The sequence below is a fragment of the Cydia strobilella genome, chromosome 13, assembly GCF_947568885.1.
Source record: "Cydia strobilella chromosome 13, ilCydStro3.1, whole genome shotgun sequence".
Lineage (NCBI taxonomy): Eukaryota > Metazoa > Arthropoda > Insecta > Lepidoptera > Tortricidae > Cydia > Cydia strobilella.
The window spans coordinates 8,695,609-8,712,699 of NC_086053.1; the positions used below are offsets into that span (position 1 = coordinate 8,695,609).

Consider the following 17,091-nt stretch of genomic DNA (forward strand, 5'->3'; position numbering starts at 1 on the left):
TTATTAAGGGCCCGCCCAACTAATATCTATCAATCAGTACCTAGAGGGCATGAATTATTCATTGTTATTGTGCTTCTCATTATAACTTCTAATTTGGAATCGAAAGCGTTTCTAATCCTGCTCTCGTAAAAGTCGAAGGAAGTTATGTTAATGCACCATTAAAGGCGACGGTCGATAGCTATTATTAAACTGAAAAAAAAGACTCAAATCGGATAGTTAATGCGCCACCACTGCCAAGTTTGTTTATTTTCAACTAATAAAGGGCCATTAATACCCTGATTTATTTGCAGAAGTATGGTTGAGTTCATCTTTAAAATTCCACAAAATTTACTACGGGCATTAGTTTGTATCTAAAGACATAAAAGTATCTGCGTCTTGGAACGGCACTGACATCAAAAAATGGGCTGACACTGACATTATGGCGTATGCCTTAAAATGATGGTTTCAAAACACGTGTTAATTTATTTAATCGCTTCTTTTGAAAATGATGAGACTAATGAAACACGAGGCGGTTGTAAAGATGCCTCTCCAGAACATGTCATTAGCAAGAACGAACAAAAAGCGAGCAACGCGCGCCCGCGCAGCGCTGCCATCGGCTCCGCACGCTCCACTTATTAAAGCAACGATAATTAACTTCGATACAGCATGTGTCATCTGAAAGGACGACTGGATCTCCTAAATATGGCGATCGCATCGGGACTTCATCTGTCACAAGTAGCGCACCATGCCTACCATTACTGTCATTATTGCGCTTCAAGGTTATTTCGTATAAAAATGCTACCCAACTCGATTGTAATGTTGAATCGAAAACTTGTTCTATTTAAAATGCAAGAAGTAGATATTAGGTATAAAATTTCAAATATCATACGCCATTGTAGAAATAATGAGCGTCGGTATACATACTCGAGACATGTATGTACAAAAGTGCGTTGCATCATGCATGGTAATAAGAAGACATTACAAAATTACCCACCATTGTTCTGTATTCGCGGAACAGTGTTTCTTGGCGCGCCTGAGCCGATCGAGGGTCTAATAGGACTCAGATCATTGTGCATCTCCGCCGGTTCCCACCACACATCACGCAAAATCTCAGAACATCGCGTAGGAAGTGTTTAGCACCCTACGAAATTCTATGAAACAATGTTCGACGTATTTGACGGGTTCCACTAATATGATTTTGCTCTAGACACCTGTAGTCACGTAACTGTGAATACGAAAGACGTTGCTTTATATCTTACGTGATGACTCAAAATGAGCGTGGAAAAAAATAAAATGCCAACATTACGGTCCTACCTACGATTCTGACAAAACTAAGACTTCTATTGACAAACGTGATTGTTCGCCAAACGTTGACTTGTATGACATGGATGGATGTTAAATGGCAGCAGTTCGTGTCCGGATAGTAGGTTGAGTGACCTGCTGACGTAAACGCACGTAATGGCGCAGTCATTAGTCGACGTCCTGCGGTGACAAAACGATTCTTCCTCCCAAATGGTTTTGTAATGAGCAAAGGACACCTTCTGGTGTCCTGAGATTCTTGTCAGCCGAAATACAAAAAGCAACAAAAAGTTTACACTGATGACAAAGTCCAATACGTGAGGGATCCATGGAATCGACCTGTCGAGTGAGTTTTTATGTTGGCGTTGGATTGAATAAAAGTCGTCATCACCTAAAGAATAGACTCATGGTTGTCCTATGTCCATTGGCGACTCCCGCGAAAAAAGTGCCGCTAGTTTTCGCACTTGTTTCATTGTTGTTATCCTGCTGGGGAAGAGACGTGCCTATCTGTAAGGCGCGTGGGCTGATATCCGGGGAGGCTGGCACGTCCGAAGCCCGTGCGGCCCTACGTGACCATGGTCGGGACTCTTATCGAGTCGTCTAAAAAAATATTTATATTTCAATTATAATATACGCAGAAAACTGATACGGTAAGCTCACATACAGCACTTTTTCTATTTTATTTCTTTGTCATAACTAACGAACACACATATTAATAGCATACATTAGTATAATTTGGGATTGGGACCTCCGCCGTAGGGATGCAGGCTAATTCGTATCTGTTCACGGTCCGTGCGCAGCTTTTGAACCTATTCCGGGAAACGCGGCTTTGTGCGCGGGCGCGGGGTGCCCCGGGAGGAAGTAATAATACCCACTATTACTGTATTACTACACTTTGCAACAGCTCCGGGCGTGACTCGTGTTGCCGTTTACTTTCCGCCATTTTGCAGTAGGAAGTCATTTGCGAGTTGCGGACCCTTTGGCAAATTAGTCAGACGATGGCAAAAACTTTGACAGTAAACACGTCGTACTCGTACCAAATATTCCACAAACTCTTATTTTAAAATATTTATATGATAAACTTTATTAAAATCTTTCTTTTTCTATATTTATCTTATTCCATAATTAAAACGCACACTTATACATGTACGAAGGACGGTTAAAATTATATTCTACATATATATGCTATTTATATCATCGTCTTGACAGCTTGGCACAATGGGGTTGGCCGGTCGAAATATTTAGCAGATGGCGCCAGCATAGCTTGCCCTGTCAATCCCTAGACTTGTGTATTTTTTTTTGTTTTTTAAAGGAATTTTATGCTCTTTAAGCCCTTTAAGCCAAATCTCATAGAAAAGGGGGCAAGCTATAATGGCGCCATCTATGCAAACCTTTGACAGTTGCCAACCCCATTAGCACTTCTGTCAATGTTTCGATTGCAAAACAAAAATTTCGCGCATTGAAACTAGGGATTATTTGACATCTTTATAGGACAACGTGTATTTAAAATTTAAAAAAAACCGGACAAGTGTGAGTAGGACTCGCACACCGAGGGTTCTGAACTTTTTATTATGTGTTGTTATAGCGGCAACAGAAATACATCATCTGAAAATTTCAACTGTCTAGCTATCACGGTTCATGAGATACAGCCTGGTGACAGACAGACAGACGGTCAGAGTAGTCTTAGCAATAGGGTCCCGTTTTTACCCTTTGGGTACGGAACCTTAAAAATGTAAGTGCAATTTAATTATCAATAGATTTACTATAGACAGATAATTGTTTCGAAAGAGAAACATCTTGACCGTTTTTGATTCATCGACACTTAACACCTAGCTGACATCGCCATTTATCAACGTGCCGACTAATCTGAATTTAATTGTTACTGCATGATAAGATGCCTTATGTAATAATCTCTTGTCTAATGAAAAGTAGGGCGCCATCGACAAATTTGATGACCTGTCGGCATGCCATGCCTACTGGGCTACGAGCACACCACTGATTTGGTGAGCTTCACGATGAGCAGCTTCTTGTTTTCTCTGTGAATTTGGACTTTTTTTATACTATTTTAGAGCCGGTTTGTAAAAAGGTATGTCTATTAGACCGGCCTTTGTTTGTAACCGACCATATTCTAAAAAGGTCCACCTCGGTGGTCAAATGCACATCTGGTGCAAACCTTCCAAAAAGAAAAGTCAATACTAAAGTATAATAAACAATAAACAACAAAAAAGGATACTATCTTTTTAACGCTATGTGTTTTGCTCGTTCTTTGTTTGCACTTTAGTAATCAAGTAATAATTGAATACATAAATGATGTTTAAAACAGTGAGCTGCTTCCGTGTGTATAATTGAATTATCATTGCGCTAGGAGAAAGCAGGAAACTTGCAAGTAACCAGAAGTTCAATGTTTTAAAGCGATATTACAGTTTCTTATTGTGTACAGTACATTATATTCCTAAGGGTTTCGAAATTCTATTAATTAACAAAAGGTATCTTCTCATCTGTGCTATCTATGTTCTTTGAAGTACATTCATCGCCTTCTAAGTATGCCGTTTCATCAAAAAATAGACCACCATCGATTTCTAAGTAGCTCAGTGTGATAGTATAAGATTATGCGCCTGTCATTATTTATATTGGGTATTTAAAGCAAGTAAAACCGCTCGCTTGATTCCCAGATCTATGTAGCCCCGATAATGCATCATAAGGTGACACAAAGCCGATCAAATATTTAATGGTTGTATCTTTTTAAAACCAAAACCTTCCCTAAAAAAATCTTATAGTAGCAATTCGTTTGATAATTTGTATACTTTTAATACGGTTATAAAATGTAAAAACATGCCTTTTCCACCGTACTGTGAACCGTCAAGAAACCTTCCAATGAACGAACGGTTCGAAAATATTTTGTAATTTTCTAGGTCATACATTTATTAAATGTCTCTTGTAATCAATCCAAGAATGGGTTACACAACCCGAATGTCATATGTCCAGTGTTACACGACCGTGCATTGACCGCCGGGGTGACCTGAACTATCACCAACCAGCCTTAATTAGCACCTATACACTTTAAAGGCTATGGTCACTTGGCTGTTGAAAATTTGCTTTCGCGTCCAAGCTTTAAAAGCTGGGGCACCACGACCTTTTCTGATGTTGTAACACTACTCACATCAATAGTGTTGATAAGCGCACCTATGAAATAACTATGAGCGTCAGTTATCCAGTGGGTCTCAACCTCGATGACCTCAGGACAGATTAGAAGTGGTTGCGTGACGGAATGGAGACGGAGGGCCGAGCCCGGGGACGCCACCCGCGCCTGCGTTACGTGTCCCGGCCTAAGGCTCCACTTTCTCCCTTGGACTTATTTCAAATCGTCTCCAACATGATTGAAGCACTCTATTGTTAACACGATCGTTACGTAACCCGATTTGGAGTGCCGTCACTCAAACGAACATTTTCAAAAGAGATGGTTTTGTTAATGTGTAATGATGCGTATTCTTCGTGCCTGCCATTTAATTGTTAAGCAATAGATATGTCCCTTTAACCTATGTATGTACCAATAAAATGCGAGTTAAATTATGAGCTTGACAGTAAGTATATTATTGCGAGAATGTCTTGCAAGTCTATTTAGTAAACATTATCAAATCACAGCTCAATAAATTTTATCAGAGTTCACTTGTTCGTATTTGTCGATGGAACGCCATAGCATAGCAATTCTCATGGTAATGACTTTCTACAATCATCACGATTTTATCTAATATATAGGTACGAATACCTACAAGTTTAATTTCTTGCTTGTCTATCTCTAAAACAAAACTCAAAACTATCACACATTAAATAAGGCCAACGCTCTGATTTGATTACTCATAGGTACTTGGAACGACCGACAATCGAGAACAAGGCGAGAACCCAAGATGCATCTAATTTCATTATCCAGCTAACATTACTTCGAGCCGCCCTGTTGGAAATTGGATGTGTAGAAAGCATCGTTAGTTTAAGTACTTACTTATCCCACTGCATGCCCATATGCGTTGTATCCCATCATACTCGACTAAAGACGAACGTTGAGATATTGAAACTTTATAGCCCATCAACATTATCCTCCATAGTATCTGTCAACATCTCGCTTTAACAACCAATTTCAAGCTCCGTCGCTTACTCAAATTTATTTTATTTTTAAAAGGCAATTTTGAGAGCGCTATATGGAACGAGCAATTTTTTTATGCGTTCCATTTATACGGAATTTTAATATAATATTGCTGCTGGCAGCTCATTTAAGAGATTGTTAAATTTCGTGAGGTCATTTTTTCATTCTTTCGTTTGAAATGTGGAAGAGAAGAGGCAGCGTATCGAAGTAAGAAGGCCGATGACCGCGATCTCCTGCGTGGTTCGGCCCAGAATGCATTATTCCGAATCACCGTGGTCCTACATCATTCCCAATCGGAAATTCCACGCTTGATGTCTTCTTTGGCAGCTTTCTTTTTGATTTATGATATGATTGATCTGCATTCACTGCATGGCAACCCTTATTTTAACTTTTGACACGGTCGTTCTTGCTGAACTCTATGTACTACTAAGCACTTCGCACAATGGAGTACTTACGGTATTCTCTAACCGGTAGTCGATAATTTAACAAATTAAACAAAGTTAGTACCTAAATGAATAAGCGCTTTGTACCTACAACGCTTGGTTTCATACTAGTCCACTGTTCTCATGTCCATCACAAAATAGGTTATTGAAACTAAATCATACACGTTTCTTTTTATATCTTTTTAAACTCACAATGAGAAGAATGTTCCATAAATATGTACAGTCAGCTGCAGAGAAAAGGTACCCCGCCTGCATATTAAAAGTTTGTATGCAAAGGTGCTAAGCGAATAGTATTGCTGACTACGTTTTCTTTTTAATAACGTCGGTGGCAAACTAGCATACGGCCCGCCTGATAGTAAGCAGTTATCGTAGCCTATGGACACCTGCAACGTATTTAATTTGTAAGATTAATATATTCCAATCGCAAATATTTTTCATCCGTATAAAATTTAGCTTTCTTTGACCTTTGGAGACCTAAACAAAAAGATTAGTAATATACAAAAGTGAAATGTATCTATCACTGAGCAATATCAACGAGGTTTGTTTTCACTGAAGATGACTCTGCATTTCATTTGGTACAGTATTTAGTATCACTTTTCAACAATGAGAGGAGGCAAAGTGTGTCGTCGACATCATGCTGGGCCTCGACCTTTATGCCAGATCAAAATGCTGATAGGAAATTTAAAATAACACATTAATGTTTATTATTTTATATACCGTTAGCATGAGAATTTGTTCTGATTTTTGTACAGATTAAAGATTTGCGACGTCCAGCATTGTCCCAGGTACTTATTGGACCTTTCCGGATTAAAGCATGGCATGCTCTATTTAACGCGTTCTGCGAATTTTTGTATGTTCTCTTTACCACATTATTATGTACCGTTAACAATCGCAAGGCAATTTTACTTGAATGCCAGTGTCAGATAATATTTATTAACGGCGCCAGATAATGTTTATTAACGGCGCCTTGAAAGTTTATTGTAAGTGAAATGCATTCGTTTCTTAATTATCCAGCCCGCGCTTTATGGCCGTATTGATTATGATTCAGACATATGCATTATTTTTTCGTTTGATTTAGTACTCCCGAGTATTTTCCTTTCTTCGACCATACATTAAACATGCATAATTACAGTCATATGTCCACGGAGATATAGAATGATTTTAATCTTATTTTATGTAAAACTTAAGTTGAAATAGGTACGACACTTATCTGCTGCCGGATTTTTTTACAGCTGGACTTATAAACAGAACCCCTTTTAGAATCGATCTGCTAGTCTAGTGTGTTAAGTAAATTTTATAATCCTCGCCTTAGCTTATCCTTTTTTATTCCACAAAAAATGCGCATCTTATTGCAAACAACATTATCAGTTTTATGCATGTGTCGTAACAATTTTATATATTTTTTTTTTATACAGATATGTTTAAACGCAAATAGCACAAAGTCATTAAGGCCAATTCCTGTTCTTGCAAGCAGATATTGCGATAATTTTGCCCCTCTATAACTATGCAAATTGATTGGTATCGCAACATGTGCTTAATCTACATACCCATTAGGCTAACTAATCAATGGAGCATGCAGCATTATGTCGCTACTATTCGTAACGTTGTATTTTTGCATGGGAACTGGTCATTTGGTCAAGAATCAGCCTTACGCTCAAATTAGGCTCCTTGTACTAAACGGTTAGCTAGTATACTGTACTTAATAGATAACGTATCGGTTTACGTAAACGTATTATTACGTTAAGTATCGAGTCTTGCACACCGTCAATTATACTAGTAACGCGCGTAAGCAATATTCCGCTTTAACTTGCAATACCTACACTGCGCCTAATCAGCTTCTCCGAGATCTCCCATTCGAGTTTTTATACCGAGGATATATCATAAAAATGTCATGAAAAATAATCGGCTAATTAACAGTACCTATTATATGGTCATCATTTTATCTTTAGTAACTATTAAATTATTTCTACAAAAGAAATAGGAGACACTGACTTACCGTAACCAGCCGTAACAAGTATCAATATTAACTAGCATATTTACTTAAATTTAATGGCAAACAAAGACGAAGGCGTGCCCACTAACAGGAAACGTAATAGAAGATAAAGATAATTTTGTAAAAAGCGTAGACGGCGTAAAAAGCACGAGCATCGCACGCGCGCCGCGTTATCTAAAGTTTTAGGACAGTTCACTTCTTATCTTAAAACTTCTATACGTCCCCATTTACTCTAAAGTAAACATTTGAGTTAGAAAGTGCAGTTCCGTGTAACATGTCCACGGATAACATTTACTCGTACTTGGTCGATGGTAATGCTCCGATTTCGTAGTACTTACACAGAAATAAGGCGAAATGTGTACTTCACACACAAGATGATTGGAGAGTAAACATATCATACGGACTCTAAACGCCTACCAAAGAGGATATAATAAGATAGAGCGGTACTGTCATAGTAAATTTTGTAACCACAGTAAATTCACTGTCATCTATCGACACACTTTAAAACTAAAAATTAAGATTTATAAAAATACGATAAAATGTATTTAAATATGGATAAATGGTTTTTTTATTTGCATTAATTATTTTTATGATTTTGACCCATGTTCTTTCACTGATATGCGTTAAAATTGTTAAATAACAAGCGAAACCGTCAACGCCATCTATACGACAGTAGGCCAAAGCTAGTAGCGCCCTCTGATCGAGAATCAAATTTTCTCTATTTTCGAGGCACGTTTTTTCCTTAGACTGTATCCATCTATTACGGAGTTATATCTATCTTTGCGCCTACTTAGCCTGCGGCCCAATTTTATATTGCGTCAGGAATTTTAGAAATGATTTTCTTGAACAACTACGGATCGCCTAAACTTTACTTATTTGTTACTTATTTTACTCAACTTGCACTGCAATATTTCGCAATATTGGACTTACTTAAATTTCCCCCATTTTTATTGTGAATAATTTAACAATTAATATGTTTCTAAGAAACCCTTCAATTAATTAGCGCAGTTTGTATGTACCTATGTAGTAAAGTAGCGTAGGTACCCGAGGCCGAGTGTTCAGTGTCGTCATTACTCGTGTCGTGTGTAATCGCGATCGTGTAACGGTGCCGTGTCAGCTCATTGAAACGAAAAACTCCGTGAACTGACGGTTATAACAACCAGGCACATAATCACAGTCTCTCGCTGCACCTAACAGCACATAATAGATCGATACCGCTGACAGAGTAAGAATTGAATCACTAGACCTAATTTAATGGCCTTAATACAACATGCCAGCCAAGCGACAGCACTGCCTGTAGAACATATTATATTTCTAAGCTGAATAACTGATTGTTTACGTTCATCCGTGTGTAGCTTAGGTTCAATTTTATAAAGAGGATGTCTCATGTAATAAAATAGAGATATTAAAAATATCACAAATGATAAGCAAAGCTCGCTGCGACTTCTGAGAACATAATGGAGTCAGATAGCACGTAACTCGAAGTGTAATGTTGCCCGTGAGTCAAACGCATAATTTTACGATCCACTGAACACGACTCCATTCGAATCAGAGTCACTTGAGACCCTGCCTTAATGAGATTCTTATAACCAACAGTAATGCAGCGCTGTGTTTGCCATTAGGCACACCATTTGCGAATAATCGCATAGGTAACTATTGCACTACTTTTATTTAAAGTGTCATTGAACGGTCATCATGGTGTGATTCCTAAAATTATAACGGAGTTGAATAGGCGTTGTGCTTTGTTATTGAATAGGTAGATAGTAACAATGACTACTAAGAGTCTCACGGTCCTTTGCCCTGTTATAATAAGGTAGCATTGTCGTGGACACGGTCGAGAGCCCTCCGTGAGTCGGGAAGTCACCCTCAGGACCTCGCTGCTCATACGATGCGATGAGAATTTAGATTACAATTGTTACGTTTCAATAGGCAACATGGGTAATGAATGATAATGCTTGACGGATATGAGATTACACCATCATTTTCTTTTCTTTTTTTGTTCTTTTGACTCGTAGATACCAATCATCGTAGATAACGTACATGACTTTTTAATATGAACTGTCGGGAGGCGCATTTGTTTCGTAATGTTTTAAGTTTATACATGCTATTGTTTCTAGCCGAGAGTTTATGAAACGCTGTTTGTTTTTATCTTGTACCTTATCATTTGTATGCCCTGATATGCCCTTAACCTGAATGTAACTACGACTAATCAAAATATTGCACATTTGGATAGTTCGAGCGGCTACGTATAAAGGACATACTTTTTAAAGATCCAATTCTGCCCATAAAAAAAACGCTGAGTGAAATCGACAACGAAAAATGTTAATCTCTGGCAAAAAATTAAATGTAATTTTGCTTGTTTCAGATCGAGCGGTTGGCCCAGTACGAGCGATTGGCGGGCGGCGGTTGCGCGCGACGCCGCGCCGCGCGCCTATCAGACCTGGAGCGCGTGCAGGACCTCTTCCCGCACGACTACCTCGCGCTGCACGACGCGGACGCACCCGCGGCGCTCGCCTCGCACCATGCGCAGGTAAATTCCATATTCATCTACTGAATTGAGACTAAGAACGCGCTTTTCCATCGTTGTGTCGCGACGTGATAATTTATAAAATACCGGCCAAGTGCGAGTCGGACTCGCGCACCGAGGGTTCCGTTCTTTTTAGTATTTGTTGTTATAGCGGCAACAGAAAGACATCATCTGTGAAAATTTCAACTGTCTAGCTATCACGGTTCATGAGATACAGCCTGGTGACAGACAGACGGACAGCGGAGTCTTATTAATGGGTTCCGTTTTTACCCTTTGGGTACGGAACCCTAATAAAACAAATTACTATTTTATCACAGGTATTATTAAACTCTCGCTTTATACACATGAGTAAGCAATATCGGAAACGTTCGGTTTTGTCATGCTACTTCTGTCAACTTCAGTACTTATTATACTGAAACTGACTGAAATAGCATAACACGTTCGTGCGTTTCCGTGAAAATACGATGGCAAACAATTATGCACTACATCTGTATCTGTAGTTACGACACCTTAGCGCTGGGTCTGTGAGCATTACGTAGGCTAGACTAGCTGGCAGACCGCTATGTTTTATTTTGTAAACTACTTATAACATCACCCGTTTAATCTTACACTTTACTAATTAAGCAGATGTCGGCAGGCTCACTGTACATACATTAACATTTGAAAAACAGTAATATAAGTAATCGTTATTCCTAAGTCTCCCTATAGCTTAAAAGATTGCTATCAATATCTCACGAAAAGTAATTTATGATTTTCAGAAATCGAAAAGCCTTCGCAAGAGGCCAAGTTTGGACATTGGCGGAACAGTCAGCGCGAGCACCACCTCCCTTTCACCTCGCACCTTCATCATGGAGGCACCTGTCCAGCTGGGCCCCTTGGGAAACACGTCCCCACCGCTAGATCGTCATCTGTTCCTGTTCAGCGACTTGCTGATAGTCGGCAAGTCACGAGGAAGCAACTGCTTTAAACTGAAGGAATGCGTCAGACTGGCCGAGATGTGGATATCGCTGCCAGACGGCGACGACACCGGCTTCCTGATCGGATGGCCGACGCTCACTGGCGTTGCCAACTATCTTGCCACGTACCCCACGCAAGCTACTAGAGATACCTGGTACAGGTATGACCAGTTAAATTTTTATTATTGAAATCAATTTCGGTAATTGAAACAGGACCGAGTCTTACCGAGTTTTTGTTTGTTACAGGAAAATTCAAAATGCTTTAACTGCTCAGCTGTCCACGGAACCAAAGTTAACTAACATCCAGATCTTTTACAAAGACTTAACATCTTCAATTGAATTCGTAAGTATAAATATATATATAAATATTTGGAAGAATAACAGATATTCGGATAACAATTTAACATTTTATTATTAAATTCCAGTGCAAAACTGTATCCGTGGGTCCAGAGATGAGCGCTCGCTGTGTCGTCCGCCAAGCCTTACATGTATTGCAAAATGGCGGAACAGAGGGAGATGGAGATGCTGAAGTTGAAGGCGAGAATGAAGGAGATGGAAGATGGGGAGCAGCAAGTGAATTTGCGCTTTGCGTGCGAATTTCAAGAGATGCTCCACCAACTCCTTTGCAAGGCATTGAAAGACCACATGCCATACAGGTGGGAAATCTGAAAAACTAATACTTTTTCTATAGTACATATCAAACAGCGCGATGTCAATGCTTATGTTAGTAAGATTTATCTTTAAAACTTTTTGCAGTACCAAAATATTAAACATATTGTTTTACCAAAGTATTTGGCTCACTTATTATTTTTTGGTTGCCAACTTTGCCACTTCAGAATAATCTGCAATCAAATCCCAAATTCATTCTCATTATTAAATCATTGTTCTTATCTTATTTCCAGATGTCTAGAATAAGGCAGACTTTATCAAATGAAGATGGTTTCGACTTGGAACATGTAAATGCCAAGAACAACCCGTGTGGTTTGGTGTTCGAGTTAAGAAAAAAGAATCAGGGATTAAAAAAGTGAGTATTTCTTGTTATATAACTTATGCTTACGGCGCTTGTGATTTTTTGTAGACAAAAGACTTATGGAACGTTAATTCACAGCAATTTATAAGATGTGAACTGTCGTAAAATCGAAGACGCCAGGCTGATGCGTCATAAGAGATACCTTGCTTATGACTCATCTATGCAAAGACACAAAACCTTCCTCTTTATGTGGTCAACTATCGTTACGTTTGATGGTGGTCCACACGCATCTAAAATCCACCCACGTATAAAAATTAGTGACCTGCGGTCACGATGACTCGTATAAATTGTCGCAAGCAGTATTAAATAAAGTCAAATTAAAATGCTTATGGATGCTATATTAAATAATTTAGGACAATTTAAATTAGATCAACCATCTTAGAGCTATTCTTAGTTTAACTTATTTATTTCTATATGTACATATAGTACTGTCCGCGCGCGAATTCCGTGCACGGCTGAGGAACGTTAGGAATATTGGGCGTCATGACAGAGTGGTGTCATTTTGTACGTACGGGCGCGGCGCACACCCCGCACTTCCTCGATCACCGAATGCACGGAATTGGCGCGTGGACAGTATATATAAAATATCTATAAACGTCACGAATCATATTGTCCCTTCCTAAAGCCCGTCACAGACGGAGCAATAATATTATTAATATACCGTAAAATATCTTAAGACGCCCTAAGATACCTTATAGTATAGCTAAGCACCACACACGACAAGGATACCAAAATAAATATCGCTCTGTCTGGCACCTACATTGTGAGAGAAACGAAATATGTATACCAAAATATATCGTAATATACCGAGTAGACAACATAGCAAGGTATTTTAAGATGCCTTGCTATAAGATATCTTTTGGTATATTATCGCTCCGTCTGTGACGGGCTTAACGCATGGCACATTCACTTTTTCACTCTCTAGACCATGCTTCAATTGCTCAGAGCAGCCGAGTGCGCCCGAACAATTGAGCAATATACCACTTGTAACATGAACAACCTGTAACATAAAACAATGCTTGTCAATAGCGGCAGTATTACGCCGGGGCGAGGATTGCGCTTGCTGCGGCGCGGCGGGCGGCTGTTCGGCGTGCCCCTCACGCGGCTCTGCAGCGGCACCCCGCCGCCGGCGCTCCTGCACGCGCTGAAGAGGCTGCGCGCCACCGCACCGCTTACGCATGGAGTCTTCCGGCGGAGCGCTAACGCGAAGGCTTTGAGGCTGCTCAGGGATAAGGTACCTTTCACTTTTGGTTGGATTTTTTAGTTGAACATTTAAGAATTGAGTTCATCGCAGGACAGATTAAAAGTACGAGCTCTCTCGTTAAATCTCGTCTAGTATACGGCTGCCTCCGCAATATCGCATTCCCTTTTTGTTAACTTCCCTCCTCAGACTGTATTACCTATTAGGCAATATTATATTATTCCATTTCACTTTTGATAAGTGCTTAGAAGTACCTGACGTAAAATGTGTTTTTTTTCCAGCTGGATACCCTTGGCCCTTGGGCGGAGGGCTGCGCAGAACTAGACCGAGCTCCCGTACTACTACTGGCTGCTTTAGTGAAGGAATTCTTCCGTGCCCTGCCCCAGCCGCTTCTATCTGCTGATCTGTACCCGTCCTGGTTACAACTACTCGGTGAGTCGATCTTAAAAAAACAACATTATTATTATTTCGACGGATGTTTATATCGTGTCCGAGACCTTGGCATTAAATTACCAACTAGTGCAATAAATAAGTATGACTCAAGGCGATCAAGAGTTCTATTACAAGACAACGCATTAATACGCAATATTTTAAGGGCGCTGAAGAATGTCACTTGATGTGAAAACAGCGCAATAAATTGGCATATTTATTGTTACAGGTTTGCCTCAGACGGAAAAAGTCAATGCCGTACGCTCGTTATTATTGAAACTGCCGAAATCGCACTACAACATGTTGACTTACTTCGTGTGCCTGCTTCAAGCCATCGCCAAGAAGTCAAACATCAATCTCATGTGCCCCATGAACCTCGGCGTGTGCGTTGGCCCGAGCCTTCTGTGGCCCAACACTCCCTGTGACAAAGCTCCCAAAGCAGTGCCAATGGTTGTAGAACTTTTAATAGTGAAAGCTGAAGCTCTTTTCGGCCCACAAATATCTGGTCTTCTGGGAAGCGGCAGCCCGGAATCTTCAAATGCATTGCTTGACTCAGGCGCAGAAGAAAGCGATAGTCTTCATTCGGTTGGAATTTCACTTGACTCAATGGAACTATCTTCACCTCGTAAGGAAAAGTTATCCTTGAGCCGAGATTCCGGGCTGACACTGTCAGAAGATGATTCAAACAGCAACGGAGGAAACAGTCCAGCGCCACGCAATATACTGCACAGCCTATCGACCCCAACGTGTAATCTACAACAGGAGAACAAAATGGTATCACGATACTCTGCAGAGACCCACAATGTCAACGGGCTCCCGCAGATGACGCACAGGCAAAACCTATATTCGAACAAATCAGAATTGTACAACACAGTCAATGAAGAGCTTTACACGACACCCTACATTGGCGAACGTTATGTTCACAACTCGATTAATATTGGAATCTCAAATAATATTGACGAAAGAAATTATGTTTCCAAAACTGCCGTCAAACGGTCGACGGCAGACATTTATAGTCAAAGTCCCGCGAAGTATATTACAGGTCTTGAACCACAGAAACCACCGAGGAGCAACGTTTCTAAGGCTGCTCGTACTTCAAAGGTTTATAGTATGTTCTCCGAAACCCAGGATTTAGATAAAACCATAACTAATAAGAATTTTAACAGAGCTAAAAGTTCCGATAATCTTTTAGAAGTCAAACAGGAACCAATGGATAAGAAGCGAGATCTGGTTTCTAGTCAAGAAAATATTTTGTACAGTAATTTACACGACCTCGCCATGTTTACTGAGAGTATACAGCGACAGACCCAGTATCAGGCTCATGCTGATATACTAGCTAATACTAATTATTCGCGAGTATATACTGGGTGGGAAAAGAAAAGTGCTAACTACAATAGCAAGCCAGAAAACATATATGGACAAATGGCAAAGAAACCTGGAGAATCCTCTCAAAATAACGATGGTAGTGTAACACCGGCAGCCACCATTTTTACAAGAAATGACTGGTCTCGTCAAGCAGCGAGGACGAAAAGTTTAGAAGTTAGTGAAGACGGGCACTCTAACAGTAGCTCTGAAAAAGTTCGAAACGGAAACTACGATGTTATAAACAACGCTAACAACTGCCGCAAACGACGCTTCGATCCCGCCCATATGTGCAACAAAAGTTGTACGGCATCTCCAATAGCTGACAACAGAGTGCGAGAAAAACTTATGAATCCTTTACAAAAAGTATATTCCTACGTGGATAACATCCATAATTCGGATGAAAGCAAAAAATCCAGACACCGCAACTATAACAACAACAAGTTGAATGCCTCAAAATCGCTAGCAAACATTATTCTGCACAGCGATTCCAGCAGCAGCGACACGCTGTATCAGCCGCAGAACTCATTTAACAGTCGATCGACGGAGTCCCCCGCTAGTGAGAGCTCGTTCGAGAACTGCTACACGACCCAGTATATCGAGCCCCTTTACACTTCCGTTTACAACCGTAGGCGGGATATTTTCCACGAAGAGAAGTCGACTAACATGTTTGCGTCAGACATCTACAAAGCTACACCGACGGCGGTGAATCCGGAGTACCACACGTCAGAGAAAGAACAAAATAACAGCAAGAAGCCGCCGCACATGCCGCCGCCGGTGCCTCCGAGGAAGATGGTATATCAGAGAGTACTGAAAAAGTTCCCACCGGTTCACGTTAACAAAGACGACAAGGCATCGAGGTCCAAGTCCGTACCGCCGCTGTACAGGGACCCGCCCAATGGTGCTGACAAAACTGACCAAAACGTTTTAGCTTTGGACTGCTCCGAGTCTGACACCGAGTCGGAATCCTACGTTTAAATGCTGCTTGAAGCACAAGAAGGTACCTATATTATATATGAATGTTTGAATCGCACCAAGTTAGATCTTGGTGAGTTAACGAGATGCCATCAGAAATATTACAGTGATGTAAAATGAATATTGCTATTCACATATAAATGTTGAAATAACTTGCTTCTGGAAGTAAGAAAATGTGCAGGAATTAGCATTTCCCGAATTAGTGAAAAATCACAATAATCAAATTATTACACTTATACTGACACCATTCTGCACAGACTGAGACTGAGTGTCTGTGTTACTTAACTGACATTGAAGGACGTTATTCAACAAGATATAATAATATATGTTATATTTTATATAGAAATCTTTAATAGTTCTTGTCGTTTTAATATACCTACATATAGCGATGTTATATTTTAGCAGTGTCTTGTGAATCCCGCCTTAAGTATCTTTTGTGACCATAACCCGAGTAGTTTTGGTGATGTATTTCCAAAGACGTAAGATTAGTTTGCAAAGCTAATATAGTAAATCGATGTTTCTTGTGTGAATGTACCTCCCAATTTGTAGGGACTATTGCTGCGGGTTACAATTTTATAGATTTTACCTGTCGTGTCTTCAAAAAATACGTAAACTTTTGATTTTTATGTGTCATGTATATCGTAAGAGAAATATTAAATATATTTTATTGACTTAAAGGTAGGTAACCCTGTGTATATAATGTAAGTATGATTGTACCTATTATAATTTACTAAAATACATTAAACAATTTTAATGATA

The 17,091-nt window shown here is 39.8% G+C and overlaps 1 protein-coding gene across 2 annotated transcripts in view; it reads left to right on the top strand.

The window, feature by feature from the left end:
* Positions 1-17,091, top strand: part of LOC134746626 (uncharacterized) — a 164,845-nt gene extending 147,754 nt beyond the window's left edge. For both annotated transcript variants that reach the window (XM_063681063.1, XM_063681064.1), the window contains 8 exons: positions 10,218-10,382; positions 11,138-11,496; positions 11,582-11,678; positions 11,761-11,991; positions 12,238-12,359; positions 13,395-13,599; positions 13,848-13,998; positions 14,225-17,091. In XM_063681063.1, coding sequence (XP_063537133.1) covers positions 10,218-10,382; positions 11,138-11,496; positions 11,582-11,678; positions 11,761-11,991; positions 12,238-12,359; positions 13,395-13,599; positions 13,848-13,998; positions 14,225-16,335 — 3,441 coding nt within the window. In that variant the 3' untranslated portion in view covers positions 16,336-17,091. The remainder of the gene's footprint in view (positions 1-10,217; positions 10,383-11,137; positions 11,497-11,581; positions 11,679-11,760; positions 11,992-12,237; positions 12,360-13,394; positions 13,600-13,847; positions 13,999-14,224) is intronic.